The 14043-nt window shown below is 35.7% G+C and overlaps 3 protein-coding genes across 5 annotated transcripts in view; 2 read left to right on the forward strand and 1 right to left on the reverse strand.

Moving 5' to 3' along the window:
- Positions 1–3372, reverse strand: part of LOC115624368 (afadin) — a 73252-nt gene extending 69880 nt beyond the window's left edge. For 2 of the 3 annotated variants that reach the window (XM_030519030.1, XM_030519028.1), the window contains exon 1: positions 2806–3371. The gene's annotated coding sequence lies outside the window, so the exon portion shown is untranslated. Of the gene's footprint in view, positions 1–2805 lie in introns of all 3 variants that reach the window. The other variant, XM_030519029.1, reaches the window with a different exon arrangement.
- Positions 3373–3600: 228 nt separating this feature from the next.
- On the forward strand, positions 3601–5582 carry LOC115624047 (RAB6A-GEF complex partner protein 2). Its single transcript, XM_030518627.1, has 4 exons — positions 3601–3783; positions 4272–4486; positions 4540–4811; positions 4869–5582. Exons 1-4 carry the CDS (start codon positions 3641–3643, stop codon positions 5541–5543), a joined length of 1305 nt encoding a protein of 434 aa, XP_030374487.1. The 5' UTR covers positions 3601–3640; the 3' UTR covers positions 5544–5582.
- A 1677-nt stretch (positions 5583–7259) lies between these two features.
- On the forward strand, positions 7260–9174 carry LOC115623782. Its single transcript, XM_030518323.1, has 3 exons — positions 7260–7430; positions 8454–8823; positions 8888–9174. The coding sequence occupies exons 1-3, from the start codon at positions 7260–7262 to the stop codon at positions 9040–9042; spliced, it is 696 nt and encodes a 231-aa protein (XP_030374183.1). The 3' UTR covers positions 9043–9174.
- Positions 9175–14043: the final 4869 nt, after the last annotated feature.

Here is a 14043-nt window from a genome sequence, read left to right on the forward strand (position 1 = left end):
CTATAAAAAAAGCCAACTAAGCACATTTCGCCAGCCCAGACCCAAATTCAAAAAATAGCAACACCAAAGCTAAAGCAAAGAGTATTGAAATATAAAGCCAACTGCAATAAAAACAAAGCCACAAATGACTCATTCAGTCTAAAGCTATCAAAATCCACCAACAGTACAAAGTTCAGTTGCAGGCTTGAAAAATTAACCAATTACATGCAAAGCCAACAACAGCAACAACAACAAATGTGCAGTAAGCAAAATCGCATAAAAAGGTGTGCAAAAACAAAAACAAAAAGTAAAAAAAAAATACAAGGCACATGCAATGGAGAAAAAGCGCCAAAAAGCGGCAGCATAAAAATAAACGGGCAATTGGCATAAAAAATAAATAAATAAATGAAGGTTCAACAAACATAAAGTCTATATGTATGTACTCATATATTTATATATTTCTGCATAGAAACCGCAAAAACAACAAACACTAAAGTATCAAGCTGTTGTTATTGTTGCTTTGGTGGTAGCAAAGACAGGCAGTACAATGACCGAAACTTGCCAACAAGCCACAACTAATACATGTATGTATGTATGTACATACATACATATGTATGTACAAATAAAGCGGCATGCAAAAAAAGTAACTGACACCCGCCTCAGAGCAAAAGGTAGCAAGACGAAAAAGTAGTAGAAAATGGCACAACTACAGTAAAGTAGTGAGAACACAAGCTAGAGCTGCTACTACATTTTATTTATAAGCTGCTACTAAAACCTGTTGTAAGAGAGCAGTAGCGGCAACAACTACAAAAACAGCAACGTCGCGCACACTAAAAATTCCGATCTTCCAGTCGTGCATACGAAAACAGCGCACAGTGGGTTCCAAAATAGGCAAAAGGATTTTTCGCAGCATAGCTTGGTGAAATTTTGCGATTTCAAAAAGACAAACTCAATTTGAACATTTATAGATAGCTAAGGTGCATGATTAATAGTTTTAGAATGAAATGTTGTTTATTAAAGAAAGCTATTTAAGTTGTCAAAAGTTGTAAGTTTGTCGTTTTCTCTATTTACTCATAATACGTAAGTTGTTTGCAAATAAACGGATAATGTCAAAGCGCCTACTATTTCAAAGAAATCTGCTGTTCATTTCCACTTTTTCCGTTCTATATACACTTATAAAAAGACGCAAAAGAATTTTAAAGCATTTAATAGCTACATATTTACAGAAGATTATTGCGACGGTTAGTAATACAGATATTTTATCTTCTATAAATAATTCCTAAAGATAATGGATTCAAGAATAAATATGTATGTAAGAATGTTCATTAATACGCAGTATTTAGAGCAACAATGGGCTGGAATTGGGTGCTTTTCACGCTAGACTTCTATAGGATACTTAACAATATATTAATCATGCATATGAACGAAAAAATTCTTTGCTGATTGGCATTACTAGATTGGGAGGGTCCCAAGCAGTCTCGTCGGACCCGATATTATATTGAAATCAAGTTCCAGAATTCGAAAAAACAACATTTTAAAGGGCGCGCAGCTATCACCAAATATTTGCGGTTTAAATATGATAAGTTATCATTTTAAAATTTCCATAAATAAAAACAAAGCTATTCAAGCTAGGTTTTGTGTTCAGACGGAAGGAGAGGCGAGAAACCTTCCACAATAAACGTTACACACCCTTACACTTTTCAGTGAAGAGTATGCGTCACTGTGCCTCGCATGACGGCTCAGTTGACGCCGGCGTGCTGTTGCTGTTGCCGCTACTGATGCTGCTTTGGCGCTTTGCCTTTTGAGAGTGTATGTGAATGTATGTGTGTGTGTGTGTGAATAGTGGAGCTATTTGGAGTTACAGGTTTTTTGACTCAACTCTCGCGCTCACACACACACAAACGCTCAAGCCCATAACTGTTTGTGCGCATGTGTGCGTGCATTTGGCTCTCAACTGGGGCTTGTACGCAGGCATACATACGAACAAATATATGTACATACATACTACCTTTGAGAAGACGAAAGAACAGACAAAATGTACGATGTGATAACACATGAAGGTGAGCAACAAAATAAAAAGTACAAAACAGAAAAGAAGACGACACAAGCAACAGCAACAACAACAACAAACAATGAAATGGTCGACGCACCCTTCTTTTATTTTGGTTTTTCTTATTGTTGTAGAAGATTTTGAAGCGCAAAACCACATCCCGCTTCAAACGAATTAACGTAACGTATTTGTTGTTTTTGTTTCTTACGTTGGGGACGCGTAAGCGAGCGAGCGAGCGTGAAATGAAAAAAGAAGTAAAGCGGAGCGGGTGGCGTCGCAGTCTTTGTGGACGCGACAGCGACATTCTAGAAAAGCAACAACAACAGGAAAGAAATAAGAATGCCATTGCCAGTGGAATGTTTCTCCTTGTTGTTTTTGCTATTTAAGCCGGACATACCAATTGTTGCTTGTTGTTGTTATCGTTGTCGTAGTTGCCCTATTGGCAGGCATGCAGGAGGGGTGCCTTAAATTAATGTTAAATTTTTTCTGAACATCGCTGCATTAATTTGAAACAATTAAAAAGAAACGGTAAACGGTCGTCGGCGAGCGTGGGAGAGCAAACAGTGACGCAAGCAGAGAATTTAATTAAACCGTTAACATTACAATAAGCGACTCGAATGCTAGTGCCATGCACGACAGACTTTGTACCAGATTCAGTAATTCATTTAATTTAATTTAATATTTAACTTTTTCAAATTAATTTTTGCACACGGATAGACAGTTCTGTAATATTATTTTTATTCAGCAACTGATGCTTTTTGGCATAAGCAATTTACCTTTTCTGCACGTTTTAGGTGCGCCACTCGATTTTTATATCCAAAAACAAAAACAATAATCCACAGAGAAGAAATAATCGTTCCACTTGACACTTGTTTTCTGCACACTACACCTTGAAAAAAGCAGTAGATGAGGTAGCTACTACCTTTTGAAAAGCCTTTTACGCTCTCAGCGCAATGTGTAACGCGTTAATTTAATTAAAGTGGTAATTAAATAATTATTGACGTTGTAGTTGCTGGTTGTTATTGTAAAACATTTCGCGCACGGTTTTGGCTGCTGACGCTGCGTCGGCGCAGTCAACGTTGGCAGCGCAACGCCGTCGTCGTCGCCGTCGACGTTTGTGAGCAACGGAATGCAAAAAAAAAACGAACGAAGAAATGAAGTAAACTGTATTGCAAACTGGTATTTTTGTCGTTGTTTTACGAGCCGTTACGTTTGCACAAGCACTGTTATTTGCGTATAATTAATGCACACGCATATGCACAACACTGCACTTGTTGCGATGTTGCAATTTTCTTGGAAAACAAACAATTTTCACTGCCAAACAGGCCTTACGACTCGAGCGACGCGCGCACACGACGTTTCCCTCTGGAAAAATAAACGCAAACTGACCAACGGTATCGCTCATCTCTAGCCAGTATCGCTGCTTGTCGTACTTGTTTGCAGAGTGGTGAATATTGTTCAGCAACGGTGCGTAAGGTGAATATACCATTTGGTGTGACCATATAACCACACAGCTGTTTTAACTGCATTACAATTCAAGTGTCTGGCCACCTTCCAGTTGAGTTTCTCGCTGATTGTATTGCAGACATGGTTGGCAAAATAAATAAATAAATGATTGAAATAAAAGCAAAACTAGTGCGCGCCGATTCCGCAATTTACGCCACAGGAGAACGCGTTGAGTGCCTAATTGAATTCACACACAAAGTGTTTGGGGAGGAAGAGAAAAACACGCAACGCAATGCCAACACTGCAAGGTAAACAAATAGTACGGGCACCGCACAGTGGTAAAGAACAACAGGTTTTGCAGTGAATTTGAAAAAAGCAGTTTTCACATTGTTGGACTTAAATTTATTGAATATTGACAAGTAATTATACATTAAAAAAGAAATGCATTTTTAATTTTGAACAGTTAAGGTATTTAAAATATATTTTTTGCAATTTTGTGTCGAAATTTTTAATATAACTATGATTTAGTTCAAATAAAAATCAAAATAAAATAAAAGAACCGCTAAAGTAACTTCTCTGAATACTCTTCACACCTCTGGGGTTACAAATAGAATATATCATCAATATAAAATACTATATGATAGATTCCAAACAAATTACCTCTCCATCTCCTTCTAAGCTCTCAAAAGAAGTTTCGTGATGGGAAATGACGAACTTGTTGTGAATGCTAAGCGACTCTGCTGCCATATTAGATTGAATTTCCTAATAGAAAACACCTCCCTTTTATCCCTTGCAGCCTGGAGAATCTGGCCTGGGCGTCGGCTCAACTGCATTGCTATCGAAAGACGAGCTACAGCACGCCGGGCGCGGATAAAAGCGCCGAGCTAGCGGAGCTCATTGGACGCACAGCCCTGGATGCGGTTACCCAAGCCCCGGGCGAAGTAATTGTGGCCACCAAGCCGAAGATTCTGTTCTGCGACCTCAAGCTGCAGCCGGGCGAGACAAAGATGTGTGAGTTGTTTGTAAATTTGCGAAAACAAACCTTAATGGCCGTTGCCTTTCAGATTTCTTCAACGAGTTTGTGCCACGCGATGGACCGCCCACATACCGGGGTCACGACATACGCTACTTCTATAAAATCACAATTGCGACGCAGCGCGTCAAGTCGAAGGTGCAGACACTGACGGTGCCGATTAGAGTGCTGCCCATATCGATAATAGCGCGTCCCGACGAGCTCCCGTGCACGGCGGAAACCAACGAGGAGTTGGCGCCCACCAATCCCTTTCTGGAGAAACGGGAATTGAGCGAATTGGAGATATCATGGCATCATCTGAAGGTGAGTCTTTTGGCAAACTACAACTGCTACAAATACTAACTTTTCTACTTGGCATAGAATGTGACGGCGCGCAGGGCGCCCAAGTTTTATCGCATCTCGAATAAGCATGGCTTTGTCGGCCGCTTCTGCCTCTTCAAGCCCGCCTACAAGCTCGGCGAGGATATTGTGGGCAGTCTGGACTTCTCCAACTGCCAAGTGCGTTGCGTGCAGTTCTCTGTGAAGCTGCAACAACAGGAGCTGCCCATACGTCCACAGAGCACAGTACCCCAGTCGCAGTCCTCTTCGGTGAGCGACGAGGCCAGCTCCTTGAACTCCTTCGATCTGGCCAGTGTGGCGAGCGGCATTGCCGTCGACAATATGCATAAATCGGCCACGTCGGGCAGTGTGCGAGATCGAGAGGTGCCGGAACCGACGGGCAAGCTAACGACGATAGCCACAGCTCATCAAGTCTGTTACGCCACTCTGCAGACGCAGGTTGTGGTGCCCATTCCGTTGCATGTGACGCCCACATTCCGCACCGACTTGGTGGATGTTAAATGGCGTCTACACTTCGAGTTTGTCACCAGCACGATGATGGGCTTTGGTGTCCCCAATCCGGTGGAGGGTGAATTGAAAGCACCTGCCGAGCTTCCTGTCGAGACAATGGTCTGGAATCTGCCACTCACCATTTATGCGGCCAATCCCTTGCAAATCTATACGCCAAATCAAGCCTTTAATTTGTTAATTAAATAATGCTCCAAGTATTATAAATAAAACAAACGCCGCCCTTAACTCTTACACATTTATTTTCCTGCATAATCGTCGGTGTTTTAATATTTTTGACTTTAATGTCCATTTATTATTATAATTTTTTTTGTAAAAGTGCAGCAACTTTCTATAAATTTTAACTAATGGCGACATTTTTTTAAAACTCATTCTTATCACTCATATTTTTGTACAAATGGCTTAAAATCCGCCTTTGCGCCTCATAAGAATCAGAATCATAAGTAATACTTTCATCTTCTCTTTTATTCTCCCATATACTTGTTCACAAACAAACAGATAAGAACTTCGCAATACTTTATACTCCAACTTCTTATCTGCTGTTCAAGCTAAAGCAGATCTCTCGAATTCGACATACTCTTTGGTAATTGGATAAACTCTCTCTCTCTCTCTCTTTCACTCTCGCATAAATTCTCGAATCCAATGACATCAATTTTTAAATACCCTCGGATCCTTCATTTCATTGCCTAGAACTATCATTGTTCCGAACATACGAAACTTAACCATAAACAACTCTTCAGTTCATCTTCTCTTCTCAAGCGTCGTCCTTATTTCTGAAACCCCATGAAGTATGGGGCTTTTTTAAACTAAAAATTGTAATTTCAAGTTCTAAGGTCTGACACATTTCCAAGGAACATAAGACGAATGGAAATTAAGTTAGGAATCTTTTCAAATCTATTCTTTTTTAAGATTTAGAACTTAAAAGGTATATTTCGAATTTAAAACTTGAATATCAGGACCTGTACTGTATAAATAGATGGAATATAAATCCATGGAGAGAACATCTTTATTCTTCAGTATTTAATTACCTTTTTTTCTGGCTCAAAGTACTTTGTTATATTTAATTTCAAATTCCTTCATAAGTCATTCGTTTGTTAGATTCTAAGAACAAGCCTACATAGATTTTGCGCATTGATCTATAAATAATACCTCGCGCTTTCCATTATTTATTTACAATTCCCTTTCTAGTTAACTTTTAAAAGGCATTTAATTTCGGCTTTCAAATTCAAATTTCAAATTTCCCATATTCTGTATTTATTTCTTTTATAGCGAAAATTATGAACTAATTCTTGGAAGAGGACCAGATTCTTTGTAGATTTCTCATATCAGCAAGCATCAATGTCATTAAACTTTAAAGCGTTCGTTGTTTTGCAAATTTGTCAAATTTTCTGCAAGAACGGCACATAAAAAGGTTTTTATTGAATTACCCATATCTGATCAAGGTTTTTACGTTTCACCCACATACGATATTTATAACCATTACCCTAATCAAATGTCATTGAATTAATGCGTAAAATTCCAGACATTATCAATTATTAAGAATATGGTTGAAAACATTTCTCTCTTACTTTCCTGACTCACCCATTAGCAGTCTCACCAACTTGTTATGATCGGCGCGATCCACTCGAAAGACATTATGATCTTCAAAAAACATTCCACCTCTATAAACATAAAAACTTATACGATAGAGCGCACTGATAACAACAACTGAAACCAAAACAAACAGCGCAACGATAGCAACAATTTGGGCCAAATGCGAATAAAATCCAAGATCTCCCATAAAAATATACAGTCCGATAAGGCCATCAATGTGCCGATACTATATAAGGCAACCCCCATGGGTAATGCAAGTCAGAATAAAAGTGAAAGTGAAGAGACTAAGAAGTGAATGCAAAATCAAGAAATATGAAGTGCTGGTTCGGTATTACTTTGCTGATTGTATGGATGTATTGTCTCGGAGAGATCGATGCCCATGGCATACTCCTGTATCCAGTCGGTCGCTCGAGCCGTTGGCGATACGATGGCTCTGCACCCGCCAACTACGATGACAATGGACTGTATTGCGGTGGTTTTTGGGTAAATGTTTTTTCCAGAACTTGAACTTAATTCCAAACTAATTTTGGGAACTGTTCTAAAATTTTTTCGTGAAGATCAGAAATGAAATAATTTCGATCTTTATTTAAAGCGTAAATTCTATTGGCAATTGTTTTCGTTCATCTATTTTATTTTAAAGAACTTAAACTTATCAGAAATGAAGAATAAGCGTGGTTCTAAATCGTTTTCTTGAAGATCAAGAACTAATTATTGACATTTTTATGACAAAATCAAAATCATCTTTTCTTGTTTTTTTATTTTATTTTAAATTTAAAAAATTTTTTAGGAATCTATGCTTCAAGAAATGAAGTTTATGTTCGGTTCTATATCGGTTCTATATTTCTCGAAGATCAAGAATGCATTCATTTCTTTAAAGAATCACTATTTACACTTGAGAAGTATTCAAATGAAGCCTAAGATCAGATTGAAATAGTTTTCTTCAAGATCAACAGCTTCAATTCTCTTTTTCAACATCAAATCAGAATTATTATAATCTATATTACAAGACCCGAAGCTTCCAATGTATCAAAACTATTTTAAACATTCAAAAATAAAGTTAATTATCTCCTTTTTTTTACTAAGAATGAGCGGCTTATGCTTATATTTCGTATTTGTTTGTAACTCTGACAATTCGAAATAATCAAAAATTAAGTTTAAAATTGCTGAAGAGATTACGATTAATAAAGACCTTTTTTTAAAGATCTTATCTTCATTGAACGAAACACTATTTTGAAAGCTAAAATATCGAACATTTTAACAGAATTGAAATTGATCGGAAATTTATTTTTATTTATCTTTCTATTACGGATTAAAAATCATATAATCAAGAATCTACGTGTAATTGTAGTCCTAATCCTTCTAGTAGAACTTTAAGCGGCCAGAAATAAAGTTTGAAATCAGTTTTAAATCAATCTTATTACTGAAAATAACACTTTAGATTCATTTTAAGAAATGTATCTGAAGATCAAGAAATTATAAATCCCTGACATTTCAACTCCCAAACAGAAACAAACTGAGAATGGCGGCCGTTGCGGTCTTTGTGGAGACGACTTTAGTTTGGCACAGCCCCGACCCAACGAGCTGGGCGGAAAATACGGCCAGGGTGTTATAGTCAAGAGCTACATAAGCTCCAGTTCTGCGGACGTCATTGTGCGCATCACAGCCAACCATTTGGGCTTCTTCAGCTTCCATTTGTGCAACTTGGATGTCTATGGGCGCGAATCGGAGCAATGCTTCGACCAGAATCGTCTCAAATTTTCCGATGGCAGCGATCAATATTATTTGGGCACCACACTAGGAGAGATCAATTTGCAGCTACGACTGCCCGCCGGCTTGGTCTGCCAACATTGCGTCTTACGCTGGACCTACACAACTGGTAAGTGCGAAGGATTCCCGAGTTGTAACTACTCTGCTAAATCGAAATTTAATTTTCCCTGCAGGCAACAATTGGGGCGTGTGTGCGGATGGAACTGGCGCTCTGGGCTGTGGCGATCAGGAGAACTTTAAAAACTGCGCCGATATTAGCATTTTGAGTTCGGTTCGTGGTCTCTTGGAGGTTGAGGTGCCAGCGGAGGTGAAGGGAGAAGCTGCCTAAATAGGATCATTTGGAAATAGTTCCTACTAATCAGTATTAGTCCTATGAATTCCTATGCATGCATTCCTATGAATGCATTTATTTACAACCGTTTTAAGCAAAAATCTCAAAAATATAATAAAATGAACATTGTGTGCCGCAAACAAGCAGTTTTTTTGAGGATTTTTTAAAAAAACTGCAGCCAAAAATTTTATATTTGAAACTTGTTTGGAAAGTTGTGTTACAAAAACAGAGTCCAACATAAGTTTCGGAAAGCATATTGTTTTCCAATCAAATGGAACTACTGGGCTGAGATAAAATTGTTTTGCTAAGCTATATTTTGTAAATCAAATTATATTTCAAAATATTCGTTTAACAAGAAAAGATTATGAAAGAACTTTGTAGTCATCGGCCTTCAAGGGTATTTTTTCCATTAATTTGTAAGGCTAAGGTAGATTTTTCTTGCAATAATTTGCAGTTTTAAAGCGGATTTCGATTTAGAATACAATTTTGCACCAAGAAGTTAGATTACTGAGTCTACATTGGGAATAAAATGGGTATTCGTATCTCTGTATGTCTGTATTATTGCCTTTCTCTATCGAGAGAGTTTCTATCGCAGCCAAGTCGATAGTAACTGGTTCCACTGTGCCTTTAAAAAAGGCCAGCTATTGCTGAGAATTTTCACAATATCATTGCACCTCAAAAGGCTAAAAATTAAGTTAATGGTAATTATTATTTAATGTATTTAATATCCTTTGCTGCAAAAGAAATCATTCAACATTTGGTTACTGATCACATTTCCCGTTAAATCTGAAATCAAATTAAAAATGCATTGAGCTTTTTTGCCGCTTTTTGCAATCTTGCTAACAAAAGTGGAAATGTGACAGCTTTATCATTGTTATTTTTTCACCTTATTTTACATTCATGCCGGAAGAATATACGGAAAAATTTCGAGATGTTCGGCTCATTTACAAAAAAAGTAAAACAGTTTTTTTTCCTTCTAAAAAGTTGGCAACACTACTGCTCGCTGCACGCGCTGTGAGCACATTTTCCCCACTCCAAAAAAATAGAGAAGAGAATAGAGTTATTATGTATGAATATTTTTCACTTTATTCAGTAAATTTATCGTTATATATTGTGTGTGTTTTTGTATATATATAAACCTGGTTTTATGTATGTATACATATACATATATATATCTAGATATATATGGTTGCTTGTATGTGTGTATGTGTGTGTGTGTGTGTGTGTGCACCGTTAGTTCTTTGAAACGACGAGGCTACCCTGTGCAGTGTTGTCAAATGACTGTTTGTTGCCAGCAAATCTTCTATAAGTAGTTTGCCTTAAACTTTAACAAATTGTTACTCATTGCGAAAAAATGGAACGGCCAGCACACATATGCATCAGATATTAAATGCTTTAATGCTAATATATTTATATATAAGTATGTACGTAATATTTGTAATTTGTTTGTTTGTTGTTGTTGTTGTTGTTGCTTAAAAATACGCTCACAATAACTGCTTAATAGTTAATTTCACAAAAAGGGTTTCCGATATCTCCCCGCATTGATTTTCATCTAATTTTTATAGACTTTATTTTACTTTTTACAAAGCGTTCAGGTCAATTGCAAAATAAAAAGGTCGTAAGGAATACCTAAAATTTTCACTACTTGCACAGAACCTTTTTGGTTGCTTTGACTTTAGAATCGTGCTTAATAATACATACATGTAATATAAATCGTATAATGCATACGTACTATATATTTGTTTTCAACAATTAACTAAACAAACCGCAAACAACGCTGGGTAACTTTAAACTCTATTCATAAAAGATTGCCGCTACAATTTATTTTTCAATCAAAGAGCCCAAAATGTTGGACCAAATGCTGCGGAAAGTTCAAATATATACAAAAAGAGTCTTGAAAATGACAAATGTTCGATTGAATTGAAAGAAGAATAGAATCATAGTCCATAGTCCAATAGACATTCCTGACTTGGCTTCCTAAAAAGATTTCAAATAAACTATAAAGGAAATTAGTGGGATTGCGTTCTTAAGTCTCGGATATAAAACTATTTTCCGAAATGAGAACATATTTGCCGAATTAAAAACAAAAGAAAAAAAAAAAAAATTTGCAGAATTGAACAAAGACATCACCCCCTAATAGTGATGATAATTTTGGAAATATAAAGCATTACCTTAATAAGTTTTCTTAGGTTTCAGAAAAGCAAGTGAAAATGAGCAGATATTTTGGTTCGAAGATAATTGCAAAATTAAAGAACAACCAGCTAATAGTGATGATAATTTTTAAAATATAAAGGACTACATTTTTAAGATGGAAACATCTTTCATATAAGTACGAGTAAATGCCATATTAGACGGAATGATAATGCTTGGAGTAAAATATATTTTGAATATTCCGAATATTTTAAGATCCCGAACCAATAATATTAACAATAATTTTAGAATTCATTTCCAAAAATGTGTAATTCGTTGCTTGGAAAAAAAGATCTTCTAAAAGGCACCCTTTATATATTTGAAAAAAACAGTCCAAAAATTTTTAACTGCTATAGAAAAAAACGAGTAAAAACCACTAAATACTCTCTGATAACCCTCCTCCTATATAGCTATATAGTAATTCGATTTAAATGAAACTTCAGCCGATTTAAATCATGAGGTACTATAAAAAATATATATTTACAAACAAAAAAGTGATCGCACTAAAGCTGATATTATTTATGAGATCGTCCCTATGGCAGCTATATAAAATAATGGTACTTTACATATGTGTGTATGTTTGTTATAAACTTAGTCTGCATATTGATGAGACAAGTCTACATACCAAGATAGGTCTCTCTAGCTTTTATACCTTAAAAGTTCTTGGTGTTCATACGGACGGACTGACGCGTGAAAGAACAGGTGGGCGTGCGTGTTCTACCTTTTGGCTTTTAAACTTTCAAGTACACCCCTTCAACAATAATAATTATTTAACAATATTAATTTAAATTTTAACAAAAAATACTTATATAGCCCTAACACCTTCCATACCATCTACAAATAAGTATTATCAAAATATAATTCTCACAATCTTACAAATGTGTTTTCTAATTTTCTATGAATCCGTTCGAACATTTGTCATTGTCAAATATTTTCGACACCTGAACAGTCCCTCTCTGCATACATATGTATATGAATATTGTATTTTTTATTACATTTCTCTTGTTTTATTCACTAAAAATGTTTCTCACTTGCATTTTGTAAAAAACAAACTACTTGTGCGAATAAAAAACCATAAAAACTGACACTTTCATTTTTTGTGTTTGTTTCTTTTTTAAGACGATTTTTCCATTCTCTACATCTTTTTAAAAGCCTTTTAAAATACAGTATATGTAGTATGTATTTTGGTTTGTTTTTTTTTTTTTGCTTGGTTGGAAAAATATATATGGCTTACATATATTTATTCGATATTCTGTTTTTTGTTTTATGTTTTTGTATAAATAGCTAAATATTGTTTTTTCTTATTAAGAGTATTCCGAAAAATTGTTTTGTTTTCAACATTTTACAACTCTATCTGTTTGTTTAGTACCTGAATTTTAGAATTTTGTATCCGAAACGCCGTTTTTTGTTTGTTTGTTTGTTTGTTTTTGTTGCTGACTGAGTTTGTTGCTTTGCTCGCGTTCATATGTAATTGCCAAAGTTTTCTTGTTTTTCCATTTTTCATTTTTTTGTTGTTGTTTATTTTCTCACAATTTTGTTGAATCGAAAGAGTTTTGTTGCCAAAGTTTTGTATACGATTTACTGTATAGATGTATTTGGTTGTGCCTGTGTCTTGTTGTTGCCTTGCACTTTGTTTAATTGACAAATTTTTTGTATATGTCGACAGAGTTGAAGGTTTGACGATCAATTTTACTTCAAGGTTTCAAGGGTTGGGTCTATAAATTCACTACTTTTTTGTTGCTTTATTTTTACGTATTTTTATTATTATTTTTCTTGTCATGCAATATTCACTTTGTGTTTTGTTTTTATTGGCACAAGATCGCTTTTGTTTGTTAAGAGAAAAAGAAAGGGTAATCAAAGAAAAATTTGTAAATAATGGCGACAGAACTTGAAACCAAATGAAAGGTTTTTAACACTCTTCAATTAAAAGTACAGTTTCTTTTTTTAGTTGGCAGCTCTGCAGTAAGCAGAATTATAGATGGCAACACTACTTAAAAGTAACGCATTACTTACATTATCTAGCGGCAGTCAGACAGACAAAAAGTCTGCACACAAATTTATAAAAGTTCTGATACAAAAATCTTCTGGAACTGACTTTTAAGGTCTACCAGAGAAAGAACACAAGCTTGTGGGCAAATTGTTTGCCTGTCTGACCGTAACGTTCACTTATTCAAAGTAGAAGAACGTAACGTTCACTTATTCAAAGTATCTTTAAATACTGTGTATTGAATAATCGATGCCATTATCGATATCATCCAATTAAATTCGGAAAATCTAGTGAAGCTTCTTTTTCACTGCTCCAGTGATCGCTATTTTTTTAGCAATCCAGCATGCCAAGTTCAAATTTTGCCTTGATTTGTTATTTAAGGGAATAAGGAGTTATGCGAAATATATAGCTGGCACAAACATTAAAGTGTTTTAAGCCAACGTTATTCGATTTATTTTTTCCTAAAGATTTCCATTGGAACAAACGCCATTTGAAATCGATAACATTTCTGAATAATTTGGAAAGTATTTCGACTCTTATTTGCGAAAAGTGCGTAACCTTTGAGAGAAGAGAGTCATTTTTTGAATATATTATAAGAACTAAAGATGTTTAAGCTACCTATATTATTTGTAATTCAAAGGGTTCCCTGATTATCATTTGAATTTTACGAACCAAATAATATAACCACGGTCATCTGATCATTGAACCGCACAAAACATGTACTTTGTAATTCGGACCGAGAGCTACAAGTATTAATGCCTTGATTCTTAAATACTATATGCACCGAAGACATCACCAGATAATCCCCAGAAACTATCGGG

This window comes from Scaptodrosophila lebanonensis, unplaced genomic scaffold (genome assembly GCF_003285725.1).
Source record: "Scaptodrosophila lebanonensis strain 11010-0011.00,11010-0021.00 unplaced genomic scaffold, SlebRS2 tig00000053-arrow-pilon, whole genome shotgun sequence".
NCBI classification, from domain to species: Eukaryota; Metazoa; Arthropoda; class Insecta; order Diptera; family Drosophilidae; genus Scaptodrosophila; species Scaptodrosophila lebanonensis.

Bases quoted from the DNA above. Each gene is read 5' to 3' on its own strand.
- LOC115624047 (XM_030518627.1), top strand. From the start codon at position 3,641: ATGATTGAAATAAAAGCAAAACTAGTGCGCGCCGATTCCGCAATTTAC. The intron at 3,784-4,271 runs GTAAACAAATAG...TATCCCTTGCAG, and splicing joins CGCAATGCCAACACTGCAAG to CCTGGAGAATCTGGCCTGGG. The intron at 4,487-4,539 runs GTGAGTTGTTTG...GTTGCCTTTCAG, and splicing joins GCCGGGCGAGACAAAGATGT to ATTTCTTCAACGAGTTTGTG.
- LOC115623782 (XM_030518323.1), top strand. From the start codon at position 7,260: ATGAAGTGCTGGTTCGGTATTACTTTGCTGATTGTATGGATGTATTGT. The intron at 7,431-8,453 runs GTAAATGTTTTT...ACTCCCAAACAG, and splicing joins TGTATTGCGGTGGTTTTTGG to AAACAAACTGAGAATGGCGG. The intron at 8,824-8,887 runs GTAAGTGCGAAG...TTTTCCCTGCAG, and splicing joins ACGCTGGACCTACACAACTG to GCAACAATTGGGGCGTGTGT.